The 16,494-nt window shown below is 37.1% G+C and overlaps 1 protein-coding gene across 2 annotated transcripts in view; it reads right to left on the bottom strand.

Moving 5' to 3' along the window:
- The window catches only part of PSME4 (proteasome activator subunit 4), a gene marked incomplete at its 5' end in the record, with an annotated part of 88,906 nt that overhangs the window by 10,032 nt on the left and 62,380 nt on the right, over positions 1 to 16,494 (bottom strand). For both annotated transcript variants that reach the window (XM_080684664.1, XM_080684665.1), the window contains 14 exons: positions 1,354 to 1,562; positions 1,922 to 2,053; positions 3,443 to 3,534; positions 4,108 to 4,212; positions 7,087 to 7,239; positions 7,744 to 7,869; positions 9,030 to 9,099; positions 9,648 to 9,801; positions 10,340 to 10,421; positions 11,083 to 11,212; positions 11,514 to 11,567; positions 12,396 to 12,532; positions 13,520 to 13,729; positions 16,106 to 16,237. In XM_080684664.1, coding sequence (XP_080540790.1) covers positions 1,354 to 1,562; positions 1,922 to 2,053; positions 3,443 to 3,534; positions 4,108 to 4,212; positions 7,087 to 7,239; positions 7,744 to 7,869; positions 9,030 to 9,099; positions 9,648 to 9,801; positions 10,340 to 10,421; positions 11,083 to 11,212; positions 11,514 to 11,567; positions 12,396 to 12,532; positions 13,520 to 13,729; positions 16,106 to 16,237 — 1,786 coding nt within the window. The remainder of the gene's footprint in view (positions 1 to 1,353; positions 1,563 to 1,921; positions 2,054 to 3,442; positions 3,535 to 4,107; positions 4,213 to 7,086; positions 7,240 to 7,743; positions 7,870 to 9,029; positions 9,100 to 9,647; positions 9,802 to 10,339; positions 10,422 to 11,082; positions 11,213 to 11,513; positions 11,568 to 12,395; positions 12,533 to 13,519; positions 13,730 to 16,105; positions 16,238 to 16,494) is intronic.

The following is a 16,494-nucleotide window of genomic DNA, read 5'->3' as shown; positions in this document are numbered from 1 at the left end:
AGTTGGAGGACTCACACTTCCAGATTTCAAAACCTACTACAAAGCTACAATAATCAAAATAGGACAGTGCTGACATCAGGACTGACATATAAACCAATGAAATAAACTAGAGAGCCAAGAAACCTTCACACAATTGGCCAATTCATTTTCAAGAGTACCAAGACTATTCAATGGAGAAATACAGTCTTTTCAACAAATGGCTCTGACAAACTGCATATCCATGAGCAAAAAGAATGAAGCTCATATCTTATACCTTAAATGTAAGGGACAAAACTATAAAACTCTTAGAAGAAAACCTAAGGGAAAACTTCATGACATTAGATATGACAATGATTTATTTGATTGATATCTAGAACATATAAAGAACTACAACTCAACAACAAAACCTAATTAAAAAACGGGCAAAAGACTTGAATAGGCATTTCTTCAAAGAAGATAAAAAATGACAACTAAGCAAATGAAAAGATGCTCAACAACTAATCATTAGGGAAATGCAAATCAAAACCACGCGATACCTTCTTTACACCAATTAGAACAGCTATAGTTATAAAGACAGAAAATAAGTGTTTTCTGGATGTGAAAGAAATGTGAACTGGTATGTAAAATGGTGCAGCCACCATGAAAAACGTGGTGCCTCCCCAGGGTTAAACAGAATTACCATATGGCCCAGCAATTCATTTTCAATACCCACAAGAATTGAAAGCAAAGATTCAGATACTTCCACATCCATACTCATAGCAGTATTATTCACGATAGCACAAAATATAAATAACCTAATGTCCATCAATAGATGAATAAACACTACGCAAAATTAAAAAAGCAAACATGTATGATTTCACTTATATGAGGCACTTAGACTAGCCCAGTGGTTGGCAAACTGCGACTTGCGATCCACATGCGGCTCTTTGGCCCCTTGAGTGTGGCCCTTCCACAAAATACCACATGCGGGTACGCACGTACAGTGTGATTGAAACTTCAGTATCCCATGCGCAGAAGTCGGTTTTCGGCTCTCAAAAGAAATTTCAATCGTTGTACTGTTGATATTTGGCTCTGCTGACTAATGAGTGTGCCGACCACTGGAATAGCCAACCTTATAGAAAGTAGAATGGTGGGTACAGGGGCTGGGCAAGGGGAGAATGACGAGTTATCGCTCCATGAGTACAGTTTCAATTTTACAAGATGAAAAGAGTAGTAAAGATAGATGATGGTGATGGTTGTACAACAACGTGAATGTATTTGATGCCACTGTACATTTTATGTTATATACATTTTACCACAATAAAAAGAGTGGAAAAAAGCCCTAAGAAAATATAAATGTCTGTTTTTGAGTATCTACTAATTTTAGCCACTCACTAGTTTTTAAGAGTTTAATGCCCTGAGTTCGTTCATCTTCTTCACCAATTCCATTTTCTTCCATGACATGGTTCTGAATTTCTTCATCCACATCCATGAGGGGTTTCAATTTCTCTAAAATTCGAGCAGTAAACTCAGGAACACGAGGGGATGCTGTTGGCGCGGTGTTTGGCAAAGAAACATCTATCATGAATATGTAGGTCAGCACACTATAAAATGAAACAGGTACCGTAAGAAGAGATCCCACATTCTCAATAAAACTAGGGCTCAAAAGCTATAACCCACCCAAGACAATTCCTAGAGAAGATCTCTTGTGCTGTGCCTGCAACTCTGAGGTAATAAACACGGGGTGTGCCAACTGTTCATCTCTGGCTTGGTGAGCCCACTGCCACCCTATTTTACATTCAGAGCCTCTTGTCTAGTGTGTACACCACCATATAAAACAAAATCTGAAGAAGAGCATACTATGAAACTCAATAGTAACGTAATCAGTATGCATTCCTAGATATTAAAATTCACTAAGAAGAGCTCAAGAGGTATACCATACCACAGAGAAAATAATACCTACCTCCCTATTCTTTCCCTGACATTTTTGTAAACCTGGGTGAGTTTGGGTTCCAGGTACTTCAACAGTCTGTGCAATAGCTCAGGCACTCTCCACTCTTGCTGGGCAAGGCCACCTTGCAGTACATAGAGTCGACTAAAATGAAAACACAGGAGAGCTGTGTTAGAGTCTTTACATACTGAAGGTATAGATTAATGATGCATGTGTTTCACTGAAAATTGTCTCATTTTCTCAGCAACAACCACAAAACCTAATTCAAAAATGGACAAAAGACTTGAATAGGCATTTCTCCAAATTCAAAAGAGCATCTTTATGAAGATTTTATTATATTTCCTGCACCATTTTCTTTGTATTCTCTTGTCATCCCCACTACTATAATCAAAAGAAATAATGATTTCAGGATACTACTTTTTTTTTTTTGGTAAAGTATATTTTGTTTAAATATATTTTATTGATTTTTTACAGAGAGGAAGGGAGAAGGAGAGAGAGTTAGAAACATCGATGAGAAAGAAACATCGATCAGCTGCCTCCGGCACGCCCCCTACTGGGGATGTGCCCACAACCAAGGTACATGCCCTTGACTGGATTCGAACCTGGGACCCTTCAGTCCGCAGGCTGACACTCTATCCCCTGAGCCAAAATGGCTAGTGCCAGAATACTATTTGAGTTAATCTCTAAAGTATCAGAATTTCCCCACTAATTAAGAAAAATAATCAATTATTCTTCATGTTAACAGGATTATCTATATTTCTCTCTCTTATCTACTAATTTGTTCTCAGCTCCTTATACACCACCAAGTATATTTTCCCTTAAAAGATTACTCTCTTCTTTCCTCATGGGAAAGAATGAACAATGAGAAGCTATGAGAAAGAAGCTACTACTGTCATAGCACAAAAGGCAGTCCTGATATAATAGATTTGACAGTGATCAAAGCTGAATCTAACTTATATTTGAATTGCTCAGGTTGCTTCCATTTTTTCTTGTCCCTATTGAGAAATAACTGTACTTAGTATCATGTCGTATGGAAATAGATCACGTATCTCATAGAAGATTTACAGTTGACCCTTGAACAACAGGGGGAGTAGGGGTGCCAACTCCTGAGCAGTCAAAAATCCCCATATAACTTTAGACTTCCCCCAAATTTTAATTGTCCCTCAGTATCTGTAGGGGGATTGGCTGTAGGACCTTCCTGTGGATGCCAAAATCTGCGGACGCTCAAGTCCCCTATATAAAATGGCACAGAACAATGCACACAGCTGGCCCTCTGCATCCGAGAATTCCTAACAGTATTTTCCATCCAAGGTTGGTTGAACCCTCGGATGTGAAAGATGGGGATGTAGAGGACTGACTGTATATTTATTTGGGGGAGAAAAAAAATCTGCATAAAAATGGACCAGCACAGTTTGAACCAATGTTGTTCAAGGGTTAACTCTAGTTATGAAATGTAGGCAGTTCATTCCCATTCATACATCAAGCACAAACATGCTATCTTTTCTTAACTGTTTAAGTTTTTTTTTTATTTACCATGCATCTACAAAGGAGCCACCTTCACCACTCAATGGTGATTCCAACAGCAGCTCAAAAAGCCAATGAAGTTTCCGGGGATCTCTGCTTTCCTGTGTTGAAATATAAAGTAATGATTAAAACAGAAGTCCTACAATGCTGTAAATGAGTCAGATCCTTTCATTTTAGAAATATAAATATATATCTTATTTATAAATAAAAGGATAGAGGAAGAAAATCGAATTAAAAGTCACAAGTGAGTCAAATCCAAATTATGTTATCATAGCTCATGTTAAAAAGATAAACAGTGAGAAAATTGTTAGCTAAATGGCTTTTCTTTAAATCAGAGAATACAAGTTATGTACATATTTAGTGTTAAAAATAACACCGATAACCTTGCATAATCTGGCTTTTACTACATGTTAAGTTACATATGATTTGACTTGTCATCTATTCTAAAACAATGTATTACTATGGCCGAGAGGATATAATAATCTCTTAAGGTTATTAATAATCACTCAAGGCTTATTTGAAAGACTAAACAGAACCATTACCAATTATTTTAAAATCACACAACTATGAGCAAAATTTCAAGATTCAGGAAGTATAATGAGAATTCACAGATTCTGAGACAAGGTATAAAAGTTTGAATAGATCAGTTAGACACAGAAGTAAGCAGAACTCACACAGGATGTTGCTATACAAGTTCCCCAGTCGTTGTAAGTTTCCACTGTAATGTTGGACAGCGCTGTTCTAAGCAGAGGGCACAGAAGCTCCCAAAGCTTCTCCACCTACCCAAAGCAAAATGCATGGGAAAATACTCAGAACATTTGTCTTCGGCTCTTTTCCAGGAAACATATAAACACACAAACTGATACTGCATTTAAATTATTTCTTTTAAAAAAGTTACTTCTTAGAACACCTAAATAATCCAGAAAAGTAACTTCACTATATTATCATCACACACACCCAGTTATAATGTGACTTTGTTTTTCCAAAAAATTATTCAGAAAAGGAGACCCCTTATATGATTCCTTACAAAATCATATAATTTCTCTTAAAGAGAAGTTCTCTCTTTAAATTTTTGAATAATATAGCATACTGGGCTGGAAAAAACCCTCCATCATTTCAAAATTTTGTGTGCTTGCCCAGCCGGTGTGGCTCAGTGGATGAACCAAGAGGTCGCCAGTTCAGTTCTTAGTCAGGGCACATACCCAGGTTGTGGGCTCGATCCCCAGTGTACAAGTAGGAGGTGTACAAGAGGCAGCCAATTGATGATGTCTCTTAGAAATGTTTCTCTCCCTTTCTCTCCCTTATCTAAAAAATCAGTAATAATTTTTTAAAAATTCTGTGACTAAGGACTATAATCACTTAAAAAAGTTTGTGCTTATTGAGGTCATTTAATTGAATCCTACTTTAGAAAGATGCGACATTTTTTAAAAATATATTTTTTATTGATTTTTTTACAGAGAGGAGGGGAGAGGGAGAGAGAGTTAGAAACATCGATGAGAGAGAAACATTGATCAGCTGCCTCCTGCACACCTCCTTCTGGGGATGTGCCCACAACGAAGGTACATGCCCTTGACCGGAATCGAACCTGGGACCCTTCAGTCCGCAGGCCGACGCTCTATCCACTGAGCCAAACCGGTTAGGCAAGATATGACATTTTAAGACAATTTCTTATTAGCCTGAAGTATAATCTTCAAATACCAAGTTTTGAATTACTATCAATAGCCTTTAAGAAATGTTCAGTTATACAGAGATTGTAAATATATTTAGAGATGCTTATCACAGTTTAATGAGAATACAAATCACCTTGGGATCTTGATCAAATGCAGACTGACTCATTAGATCAGGGTGGGACCTGAGATCCTCCTTTCCTAACAAGCTACCAAGTGATGTCCATGGACTGCACTTGAGTCAAAAGGACGAATGGGGAGGGAGGGCTTGCGATAAGTTTCCAGTGGTAGCATCAGGCACTGATTAAAAGTAATAATAAGAGCCCTGGCCCGGGTGTCTCAGTTGGCTGAGTGTCACTCCATGCACTGAGAGGTCGCCAATTTGATTCCCAGTCAGGGCACATGCCCAGCTTGATCCCCAGTAAGTGGTATGCAAGAGGCAGCGGATCAATGTTTCTCTCCCCCTCTCCCTTCCTCTCTAAAATCAATAGCTTATTTTAAAAATAAATAAAACAAATAAAATTGATTCATGATATGTGAAGAGGAAAAAGGCAATAATACAAATTAACAAAGTTTTTTTTTAATAAGTGATGTTAATACATATAACTAAATTAACAAATTAAAAAGCATTCATATGCCTCCTAAAAGTATGTGTAATTAAGTTGGCCCAAAACAATATTTGTGTGTTTTCTTTGAGGAAATGGTGGCCTACCTTATATTCAGGCATTGCAGACATTTTACCTGGTTATTCTCAGCCTAGTGCATTATGCTAAGAAACTAACCTTAGGGCAGATATATAGAACTAAATTTTACACTTAAAAAGCAGGATACTCAAAAGAAGGGTGTCAAATTCAAAGTGCCTGTAAGACCAAATGTGCTGTGTAGATGGGGAAAGGGGCCGAGAAGGGGTTTAATGAGAACTAGAGAGTGCCGCATGAAGGAGAAGCCCAGGAGCAGCACCAGCAACAGATACAATGAAATAATGTGGAACCAGCATTCCAGGACCTTCGTATTTTTCAAGGGAAACAGAAATATTTTTATATGACATATCCTGATTTTCCCCTAATGTTGGCAAATAATTCAAAATTTAAAAGATATTGAATGTTGCCTATATACCAAGGGGTTGTGACTTATATTCAAAAGCAATATGGAATTGAACACTTCAATTTTTTTTTTTGTTTTAACAGATTACTTTATTAATATGTCATTCTAAACATTACATAAATACAACCTAAACATTAGAGTATCAAACACTGTTCCAGTAAGAAGTTCAAGAGTGCATTTATGGCTATCTTAGGAAATATGAATACTTTTGCTTTCATTATTACATTAGATGAAAAAAGCATAAAAAAAAAAAAAAGAGCCATAGCTGGTCTAGCTAAGTGGATAGAGTGTCGGCCTGCAGACTGAAGTGTCCCAGGTTCGATTCCGGCCAAGGGCATCTACCTCAGTTGCACGTTCCTCCCCAGCCTGGGCCCTGGTCGGGCCTGTGTAGGAGGCAGCCAATCGATGGGTTTCTCTCATATTGATATTTCTCTGTCTTTCCCTCTCTTTGAAAATTAATGGAAAAACATCCTTGGGTGAGGATTTAAAAAACAAAACAAAACACATGCCCAGGTTTCGGGCTCGATCCCCAGTAAGGGGCGTGCAGAAGGCAGCTGGTCAATGATTCTCTCTCATCATTGATGTTTCTACCTCTCTCTCCCTCTCCCTTCCTCTCTGAAACCAATAAAAATATATTACAAAATAAAGAAATAAATAATAATAAAGATACTCAAGCAATTTGGAAGCACTTATTCATGTTCTCCTCATTGCATACTTACTCATACAAATTACTCAGTAATAGAAGCGGTTCTTCACCTCTATTAGGAACTCAGCAAATATTTGTTGAATGAATCAACTATGAATGGAAATGGACTTAATGTGCTGGGACTTACTACATAAATGGAAAATGTAGCTTTAATAGGGAATGTACAAATACATCACCTTCTCAAATGTCCAATGCTTAGAACCTCTGATTAAACCAGCTATAATTTCTGCAACACATCGCTGGGTGCTTTCATGTGAATCTGCAACCAAACGTTCTAAGTGGGGCTTCAGCACTGGCAAAAAGGCATCATCAAAATTTCTGAATATACCCTATAAAAACAAAGATAAAGTTCCTCAGTACTTAAATGACTACCATCTCCATTTGTTTACTATATTACTACTGTGCTTAAAACAAAACCCCAGTCTCCCTTCTAGAACTTTATATTTTATTGTGCCATGTAAAATGACAGTATTCTTATCATTTTAACTTAGAGGTACTGTTAATAAATAAAACAGAAATTAATAATCTTTCTGACCTTAAAAATAGCATACACACCCTTTAAAAAAATAACATGAACATCAAATGGATCTAGTTTTGTGGGTTTTTTGTTTGCTTCAACTGCTAATTACAAAGATAAAGGGGAAAAAAGCCTTTTTTAATATAGAGTGCTAGGACAATAAGGCAAGATCAATATTATTGGCATAACTTTCAGAGCCATTTTAAATGAAAATAAGAGATGACTAAACTCAAACTTTGATCAAATACTTTAAAACGTATAAACCTACAAACTGACAGTCACTAAGCTTTATGAAGAAGGCATATAAATAAGTTACCTTAAAGAGGCAAAAACGTCGAGGATTAAATTTATCTTTTCCTTTTCTGTCTTCTAAAGATAGAAAAGTAATTAACTGTTCAACAAACTTAGGATCAGAAAAATGATCAAATATGATCTGTTCTGCCTGTAAAGTTAAAGGAAAAGAACATTTAGTGTTTAAAATGTATTTAAAAACAATTCTGAAAACATTAAAATTCATCTATAAAGTTTTGATACCTAACAGTAAGCTACTATTTTTGTTCTAAAGAATTTTTAGTCCTAGATGGTTTGGCTCAGTGGACATAGCATTAGCCTGCAGACTGAAGGGTCCCAAGTTTGATTCTGGTCAAGGGCGCATGCCTGGGTTGCAGGCTCAATCCCCAGTAGGAGGCCTGCAGGAGGCAGCCAATCAGTGATTCTCTCTCATCATTGATGTTTCTGTCTCTCTCTCCCTTCCTCTCTGAAATCAATAAAAATATGTTTTAAAAAAAGAAAGAATCTTTAATTCTCATAGAGGCTTTCTAAAATCCATGTAATATCACTTCCTAAAAATGCAAAATCCATAAGAGTAGCTAAGTTTCCTTCATCTTCAAGTATGGATTCCATTTCTCAAACTGTGAATTAAAACCAAAAAATCTTCTGCTTAGGAAATGAAGGCTTTATGTTACTGTACCATCTTCTGTGAAATTTAGAAGAAGTCCCCAAATTGCACACCCAACTCCAGCAAAATATTTCCATATTTATATAGCATCAGAAGTTAAAAGATAAACTTTGTTCAGAATTAGAAAATGCATCTACTATACCAGTAACTTAATTGAGGAAGACATAAACTTAAAAGCCCTCAAGTCAACTCTCAAGCTGAGAAATGATTTGTGAAGACTAAGGAGTTCTAAGTTAAATCTATAAACATCTATGTACTGGGTAACTATCATTTACATACAATAAAAAACCAAAAGCCAGTCATTATCCTTGCTTTCAAGAAGCTTTTTAGACAGAAATGGTACAAAAAAACAAGCCGATAACTATACACAGTAGTGCCCAAGTGAGTGCCAAGTGGGGTAGTAACTTGAGAGTAACCTTAGATACAAAAAGACTCCAGCCACCTGGCTCTAACAGAATGGGGGGGAATAAGGGAGATGGGTGGGGTGGAGTAAGGGAGTACACATTTACTGGTATTTAACCCACTGCTATACTGAAACATACAAATTGGGGAGAAAAATGAACTGAATTTGAAATGGATCTGGCTACAAGTAAGTTGCATTTGAACCAGAGTAAGTGCTATCATGGTGAAAATGGAATGCTTACCTCTGTCAAATCCTCCCTGCTCCTGCCAAGCTTGGGCTGTTCTTCCACACCAGCATAAACAACCATAGTCCTACACAGTAAGAGTTTAAATTGTAATACACAAGAAAATATATCAGAGTTTCGTGAATAGAATGCATTAAAGGTACTTTTAAGAAACTCTAATTAGATGCCATGTTTGGGGATAGGAGTACATCACTAACAGTCCTGGCCTTAAAAAAATCTATCAGATCACTGTGTTCTTATGAAAGAAGTTATTGGAGTCAACAATAAGAGATAAAACAAGCATTTCTCTGGGCTGGTTTTGGCATGTTTAGTATTAATAGGTAGGAATATAATTAAGAGATGCTATTAACAAACACCTTAGACATATAATGGTGGGCCTAAGGAAGTCTAAGGGTTTCGGTGGAAAAACAAGAAAAGAGGCAGGATCAAGGCATAGCATTGGCAAGAGTCAAGAAAAAGAGGAAGAGGGAAAAACCTGAAGAGTGTGTATTTTTGGTGGTCAAGTCCTTCTAACTGCTTCAAATGCCTCTGATCATCCCCAGAAGTTCAAAGATAAAACAGATTATATCAAAGATAATCAGTTTAATAATACGGTGCATGGGAAGTTGTACTTACTGTGGCCAGGTGTAGTATCCCCAGTGAGTTTTTTCCACAAAGCAACTTGACTCCCATTCTTTTTTAGTTTTTGGTACACTTTTGCTATCATAATGCAACCAATGATTATCAGGCCTATCACCAGCAAGAATTTGGGTGGATTTAGGGTATCCGCCTGAGGAAAAGACAAATTACATTTGATGAACTTAAAAATATGTGTGCAATAATTATTCTCAACTTTTAATCAATAGGATTAGTGTGACTCGGTCTTCAAAAAAGGACTCTATTACAATTGGCACAAGGCAAGACTGACCATGTATATCACTAGTTTTTACGAAGCCAACTGTTTTCCTTTATAATACTAGTGACCCTGCGCATGAATCCATGCGTGAGTAGCTCGCTGCCGCTTGCCTCAGCTGGCTGCCCCACCCACCGCCGCTCATAGCTCTCCGCTGTAACTCGCTGCCCCGCCCTCCTGTAGCTCTCCCCTGCTTGTAGCTCGCTGCCCCACCCTCCTGCTGATCATTATGTGACGGCATCCCAACCAATTTGCATATTACCCTATTATAAGTATAGATTTTAAACTCTGTATTAAAATAATTTTACACTTCTATAGTTGTATAGAAAAATATTTGAGATCAAGAACTATATACTTTGAAAGAAACTTCCAAGTCTGCTGAGAAGCACTATTAATTACATTTGGTAGTACTTACTGATTTCATAGGGGTTGATGGTCAGCTTTTTATGGGTCCTTTTTAGCTGCTTAAGAATACCAGCAACAGCTGAGATTGCCATCTGAAAACGAAACAAGGTGGATGTGTCAACTTTTTAAATCTCTTAAATGGTTGCCTGCCTTAATCAAAGGAGAAGCTGGATTTCTTTCAAGAATCAAGAAATACCTCACCCAGTGATACCTGGTGGCACATGTGAGTGCTAAATCTGACCTGGAAGGAGTCACTCACAGTTCTTACTCTTGAACCTTCATCCTTCATGCTAGTCTCTGCCTAGAAAACTTTGATCTTTTCTTCATTACACCAATACATGCTCATTCTTCAAATCTCAGCCAAAACATTTCTTAAGGATCTTTCTCCCATGTACCAGCCTAGGTCAGTCCCACCTTGTACCCCACCCCGAATACTTTGCGAGTAAAACCAAAAAGTTGTATCCTCAGACATCTTTCGCTTCCTGTACCACTTCATATAATTAACTTCTCAAAGTCAATCTTTCCCATTAACCTGTAAACTTGTTCCCTGCTATATCTCCAGTGCTAAAAGGTAGTGTCCGAACATGTCCTCATGTATTTATTAGCCGAGTTATCATCTCTCAACCCAAAGTAGAAGACTTCAAATCAATGCACTCCAAGATATTTATTGAGTCTTGTTTGTGAAGAATTTAAAGGCTTCATGTGAGGTAAAAATTCTCAAACCCAAGATTGTAACTAAAATAAAATATCTACCTTTCGAACTACAATCGCATCATGGTTGAGATTCTCAATAAAAAAACGTATGGCACGAAGAGGTAACACTCGGTCATCTCTCAAGAGTAGAGACAGAAGCCCAATGCCAATATGCTCAAATTTCCAGGGCCTAAAAAAAAAAGGGGGGGGGGAGACAAAATAACAAAACACACTGCTCATAAAACCACTTAACAAAAACAAAACAAAAAAACACAACTGAATTTGAAAAATTTTTAAGTATCCCAAATTAAAATAGGTATACTGAAGAACATCCCTCCTATCATTAGCCCCAAACTTCCCCTCTTAGTCTTGTAAATTCATGAATCAGACCACAATATTTTTGTGATACAGTCTTTCATGGCCTCCAGGACAGAAAACTCCTATAGTATTTAAAATAAAAGCTTTGAGAATTAAAAAATTTATGTACTTACAGATTTCTCTGCTCCACACCATCTAGCAAAGTGTTTACCAAATTTTCATAGTTCCTTAAAAAAAAAAGTTCAGGTGAGGTATTGTTTTAACAAAGTACTAAGATGAACATAGACAAAGTAATAATATAAATTCAAATTCTGGCTAGATTCACCCTCTCACTGGTGAGAAGCAAACCAGAGTAAAAGCAAATGGATGAACAGAGACACTGGGAAAAGAACATGAAGGGTACAAAGAAAACAAAAAAAAGTATTATGCTAGGTACAGAGCAACTCAACTGTTCCTGAGTGGACATTCAAAAGTCAATTTGTGAGTGTCCGAACATGTCCTCATGTGGCATTCCAAGTATATACATAAGGTAGGCTACTATATAAAAGTTTATTATTTTTATATAGAGATATTGGAAAAAAGTAATAAGCATATTCATAAGGCAAAGAAACAAATCAAGATAGGAAGGCCCCTGCTTGAGTTTTATCACTGAAGCACTGAAGTGCTTTGGATTAAAAAATCTAGAAACAGGTTACTGATATCCTGATACAAATTTGTATAAATCTGATCAAAAAGCAATTATTTATAAGTGCTATGAAAGATAAATGTGTTGAACTTTAGTTTTTAATATTTGTACTTAAAAATCAAAGAGAACTCACACTGAAAAAAGATATGATATTAAGATTAAGTTTACTTTAAGATGGTGTTTCCCAACTTCATAGCTAGAAGTGTCAATCCGGGATCTTCACAATGATTATTTCCTAACATTTTTGTATTTTTTACAGAATCAATGTGTAAATTTTATTACATAGTTATGGTTCACCTATATTTTAGAGATATCTAAAACCCACTATCTATAATGTAATCTCCTTTGACAAGTAGGCACGTTTAATTACCTTAGGGCATCAGCATTCTTTACTTGTTGGCGTCTAAGTCCTTCTTTTATTTCTTCTAAGCTAGGCATTATCTGGTTGGTAGAGGGGTTTTTTGATTGTTGAAGTAATTCTGCTATTCCAACACATGACTTGGGAATCTTATTAAAAAGAAAAGCCAGGGGGGAAAAGTGAAGTATTGACACATACTACAACATGGATGAATCTTGACAATATTATGTTAAGTGAATGAAGCCAGATATAAAAGGCCACATATTGTATGATTCCATTTATATGAAATGTCCATAATAGTTAAGTTCACAGAGAAAGAAAGTAGACGAGTGGTTTTCAGAGGCTACAGGTTTGGGGGAACTAGGGAAGTAACTGATGCTGGGTATACAGTTTCTTTTGGACTGAGGAAAAGGTTCTGGAATTAGAGTAGTGATAGTTGTACAACCCTGTGAATACACTATTGTTGAGTGAATGTTTTGAATGTGAATTACATTTCAATTAAAAAAAATTTTTAGCAGTTTAATCTAACGACAACTGTAAATAGCAAAACTGTGTCATAAAAAAGGAATACATTTAGAGCAGTGATTTTTAAGCCAACATAACCACTGTAGAGAAGAGGAGCATTCAACTGTGCTCACATCTCCTTTAGCCATCCTGATTCCAATGGGTGCCTAATACGCATTTGAAGGTTTGTAGATAGATGATCTACTGCTACATCTCTCCATTTGAGCACCCAGGAACCTGATATTCTCTACTTTTTCATTTGTCAAATCATTCCATTCCTATTTTCTTCACTATAAATTATGAACCCAGTGGCCAGTATGAATAGCACTCTAAAATATCAATTCTTTGAAAAATGAGGCCACAGCGTGTACAGGGAATAATGATAATTACAACAATGTAATAACCCTTTGTGGCCCCTTGGAAGAGAGCAGTCTAGCTCACTCCTGGCCATGCTCCAACCTCCTACTCCACCCTGCTATCTACAGTAAAGACCACAAAGAAAACAAACCAAATGCTTTTAAAAATTAATTATCAAGAACATTATTACAGAAAAAAAGATAAGAAAAATAGGAAAGCATTTTAACAGGGTAGTATTTCCACTAAAATCTGAATTACAAAATGGCTATGCTTACTGTGAAGTCCAAGCCAATTGTTTCATACTGACGATGAATCTTTTCTGCAAGGTCATCAAACAGTCTCACTATTGATGGTTTTTCCAGGGACATGGCTTGGCTAAGACCAGAAGAAACAATTGCTGGCCAAGTCTGTACAATACAGTCCCAATCATGAAGGTTTGCCAAGCATACGCCACTGTGATTTCCAAGGAGACAATACAAGGCACCCTGCAGGAAAAAATTAATATGGGAGCTAAGAAGCCACTCACCTACACGATGGTTTTAAATGTACTAAACACTGATTAAATTCTTGATTCCGTTTAGTAAAATAGGTTCACATATTTGTTTGGCATGGTACTTTTAGAAATTTGAACTTGACATTTAAGTGTCATTCAGTAATATTTTCTCTAAGTCATTTAATAGCTCAAAAAAATGGCTATTAGGGTAATATAAAAGTGAAAGGATTTTGTTTTTAAGACAAAGCTTCCATCCCAATTCTCATGTACTACAACTATATTGTAAAGATCATGAACTACATATATCACTCAGCATTTTAGAGCATAATGTGTAGAATGATTTCTAAAGTAGTTAACATATCTTTCCCATGTATTTTCCTAAGTATATAAAAACTAGGTTACTTAATTATACTGTGTATTTTCTAGTCATAAAAGTTCAATAGGTATCCCTTTTCAATGAAAAGAACTATTAGTACCAAAACATTCACCCTACCTGAACTCCGATCAGACTTCTTACCCACCTGATGCTGTACTCATCTTTACAAGTTCTCTTAAGGTCACTGTTAAGCTCACCTATACTGATCTGATCTAACAGACATTTTTCTATTTTGATATTACTTAACCTATCTGATTTTGTACATTTAAAATGCTTCCAACAAGATCAATAACATACCTCACAGTGAGTTATACCTTCTACATTGGGGTGGGGAGTGGGGTGGGGAGTGGGCGCACAGCCCATTTTTTCCATTAAGGATCATGTAGTAAATAATTGGCCATACAGTCTCTGTGGAAACTACTCACCTGTCACTATAGCATAAAATAGCTATAGACAATACATAAACGAATGGACATGGCTGTGTTCCAATAAAACTTATAAAAGCAAGTGACTGAGCCCAAGCTATAGTTTGTCGACCTGTCTTTACAGGCTAAGTTTAAGGAACTTTAACTTTAGTTCTCATCTTAACTCTTTCCAGAAAGCAACTGACAGCACTGGATGAGTCTTCCTTCTAGAAAGAAGTCTCGTTATCGTCTGTAATTCCTCCTTATTTTATTATGTATTTATTACCTTTCCCTTCTCAGTTACCTCTTCTTCTTAGGCTTCTAATGAAGTTTTCCCAACACCTGCCTCCTGGTCCTGCCTCACTCTCCTCCTAGGCTCTCGTACCCATGTCTAAAGATTTCAATTATCATTAATATACACTGAAACAGTATTTTTAAATCCAAACTCAGATGTCTAACTGCCTTGCCTCTTAGTTTATTGAAACTACATTAAATTAAACTTGTCCAAACAAATCCTACCTAATAGAGATGAAATATGCTAATTGACCCTCACGCTGTCGCAAAGATTGTGGCGCCTGCAGCCGATAAGGAGGGAATATGCTAAGTGACTGCCATGCCCTCAAAGATGGAGGCACCCATAGCCACAAGATGGTGGTGCCCAGTCCACTCATCCCTGCCGAGGTGGCAGGCACGTGGCAAGGCTGGGCCTGCCCCTAGGCGGGCCTGGCCGCTCCGCAAGCCTGCTTCCGGAGTCTCCAGTCCCCTCAGCCCCCAGCTGCGCAGGGCCGCCCGAGGCTTAGGTAACCAGGGCCTGCCGAGGCTTGCGCTGCACCTCAGGCAGAGGTGTGATGGGGTGTCACCTTCCCCTGATCTCTGGGTCGCCTCCCGCTGCGTGAGAGGGGGCAGGCCGGGCTAAGGGACCCTCCCCCCCCCCCCCCCCAGTGCATGAATTTTCATGCACTGGGCCTCTAGTTAATTTATAATCTAGTCTCCTCTCTCTGATGTACCCAACAACCAGGTGTACAATGCAGAACTTTAATGATTTAGATACTTCCTTTTTTCAGCCCCCCCCACATTCAACTACCAAGTCTTATCAATTCTCCTTCATAAATCACTTTCAATCAGCCCCAGTTCTATCTGATGGTATAAATGATCATTATATATCACCTATACTCTAGATTGCATCCCTATGAGAGGTAGTATTTTCCTTATCTTGCATCATTTCCTTCCTCTTCTGTGCTAATCACACAAGCTTTCTCTCAGTTGTTCAAACTCACTATGTTAGGCCCTCCTTCACAGTGGTCACATTACCCTAAACGGTTTTGATAAACAATTTAAGTAAATAATTAGGGAGAAAAAAAATAAACTATACCTGTGAAGTACACTGATGTCTTCAACTTACTTTGAAATACATAAAAAAATAAGATGGCTGAAGAAATAGATATGAGATAAGGTAAATAAAGCTTTAAAATGGTAAAGACAGTACCTGAATGGTGGACATACAGATAGTCACTGAAGAATTATTTATTTCAACTTTTCTGTATGTTTGAAAATTGTTATAGTAAAACAAAACAAAAAATAACTGTACCTTGAACTGCTGTTGCGTGACATCTTGTCTGTCAGGTCGTAAGAACTCCAAAACCAAGGGAATGATATCTCTGCAGCAGAAGTTATATGCTCCCAAGGCAGCAAAAAATGTCTGCTGAGCCTTATTTCTGACCTAGAGAGAGTATCATTAACAGAGGACTTTTATTCAATGGTAGACAAACTACAAAAATTTCTAAATGAATTATCATAAAGTAAAAATTTAAATACTATAATAGAAAAATATATCAAAGCAATGCCTTAACAAAAACAAATAATTATCTTTTTATCAAAAGAAAAGCATGACCACCAACCATATCTACGATTTAGGTTACATCAGTACAAATATTTTTTATAAAGGAGAGACTGAACGGAACCAGTATGCATTTGATC

This window comes from Plecotus auritus, assembly GCF_963455305.1.
Source record: "Plecotus auritus genome assembly, chromosome: 8".
Taxonomy (NCBI): Eukaryota; Metazoa; Chordata; class Mammalia; order Chiroptera; family Vespertilionidae; genus Plecotus; species Plecotus auritus.
The sequence above is the reverse complement of the archived record's forward strand: the minus strand, read 5'-3'. Positions and strand labels throughout refer to the sequence as shown.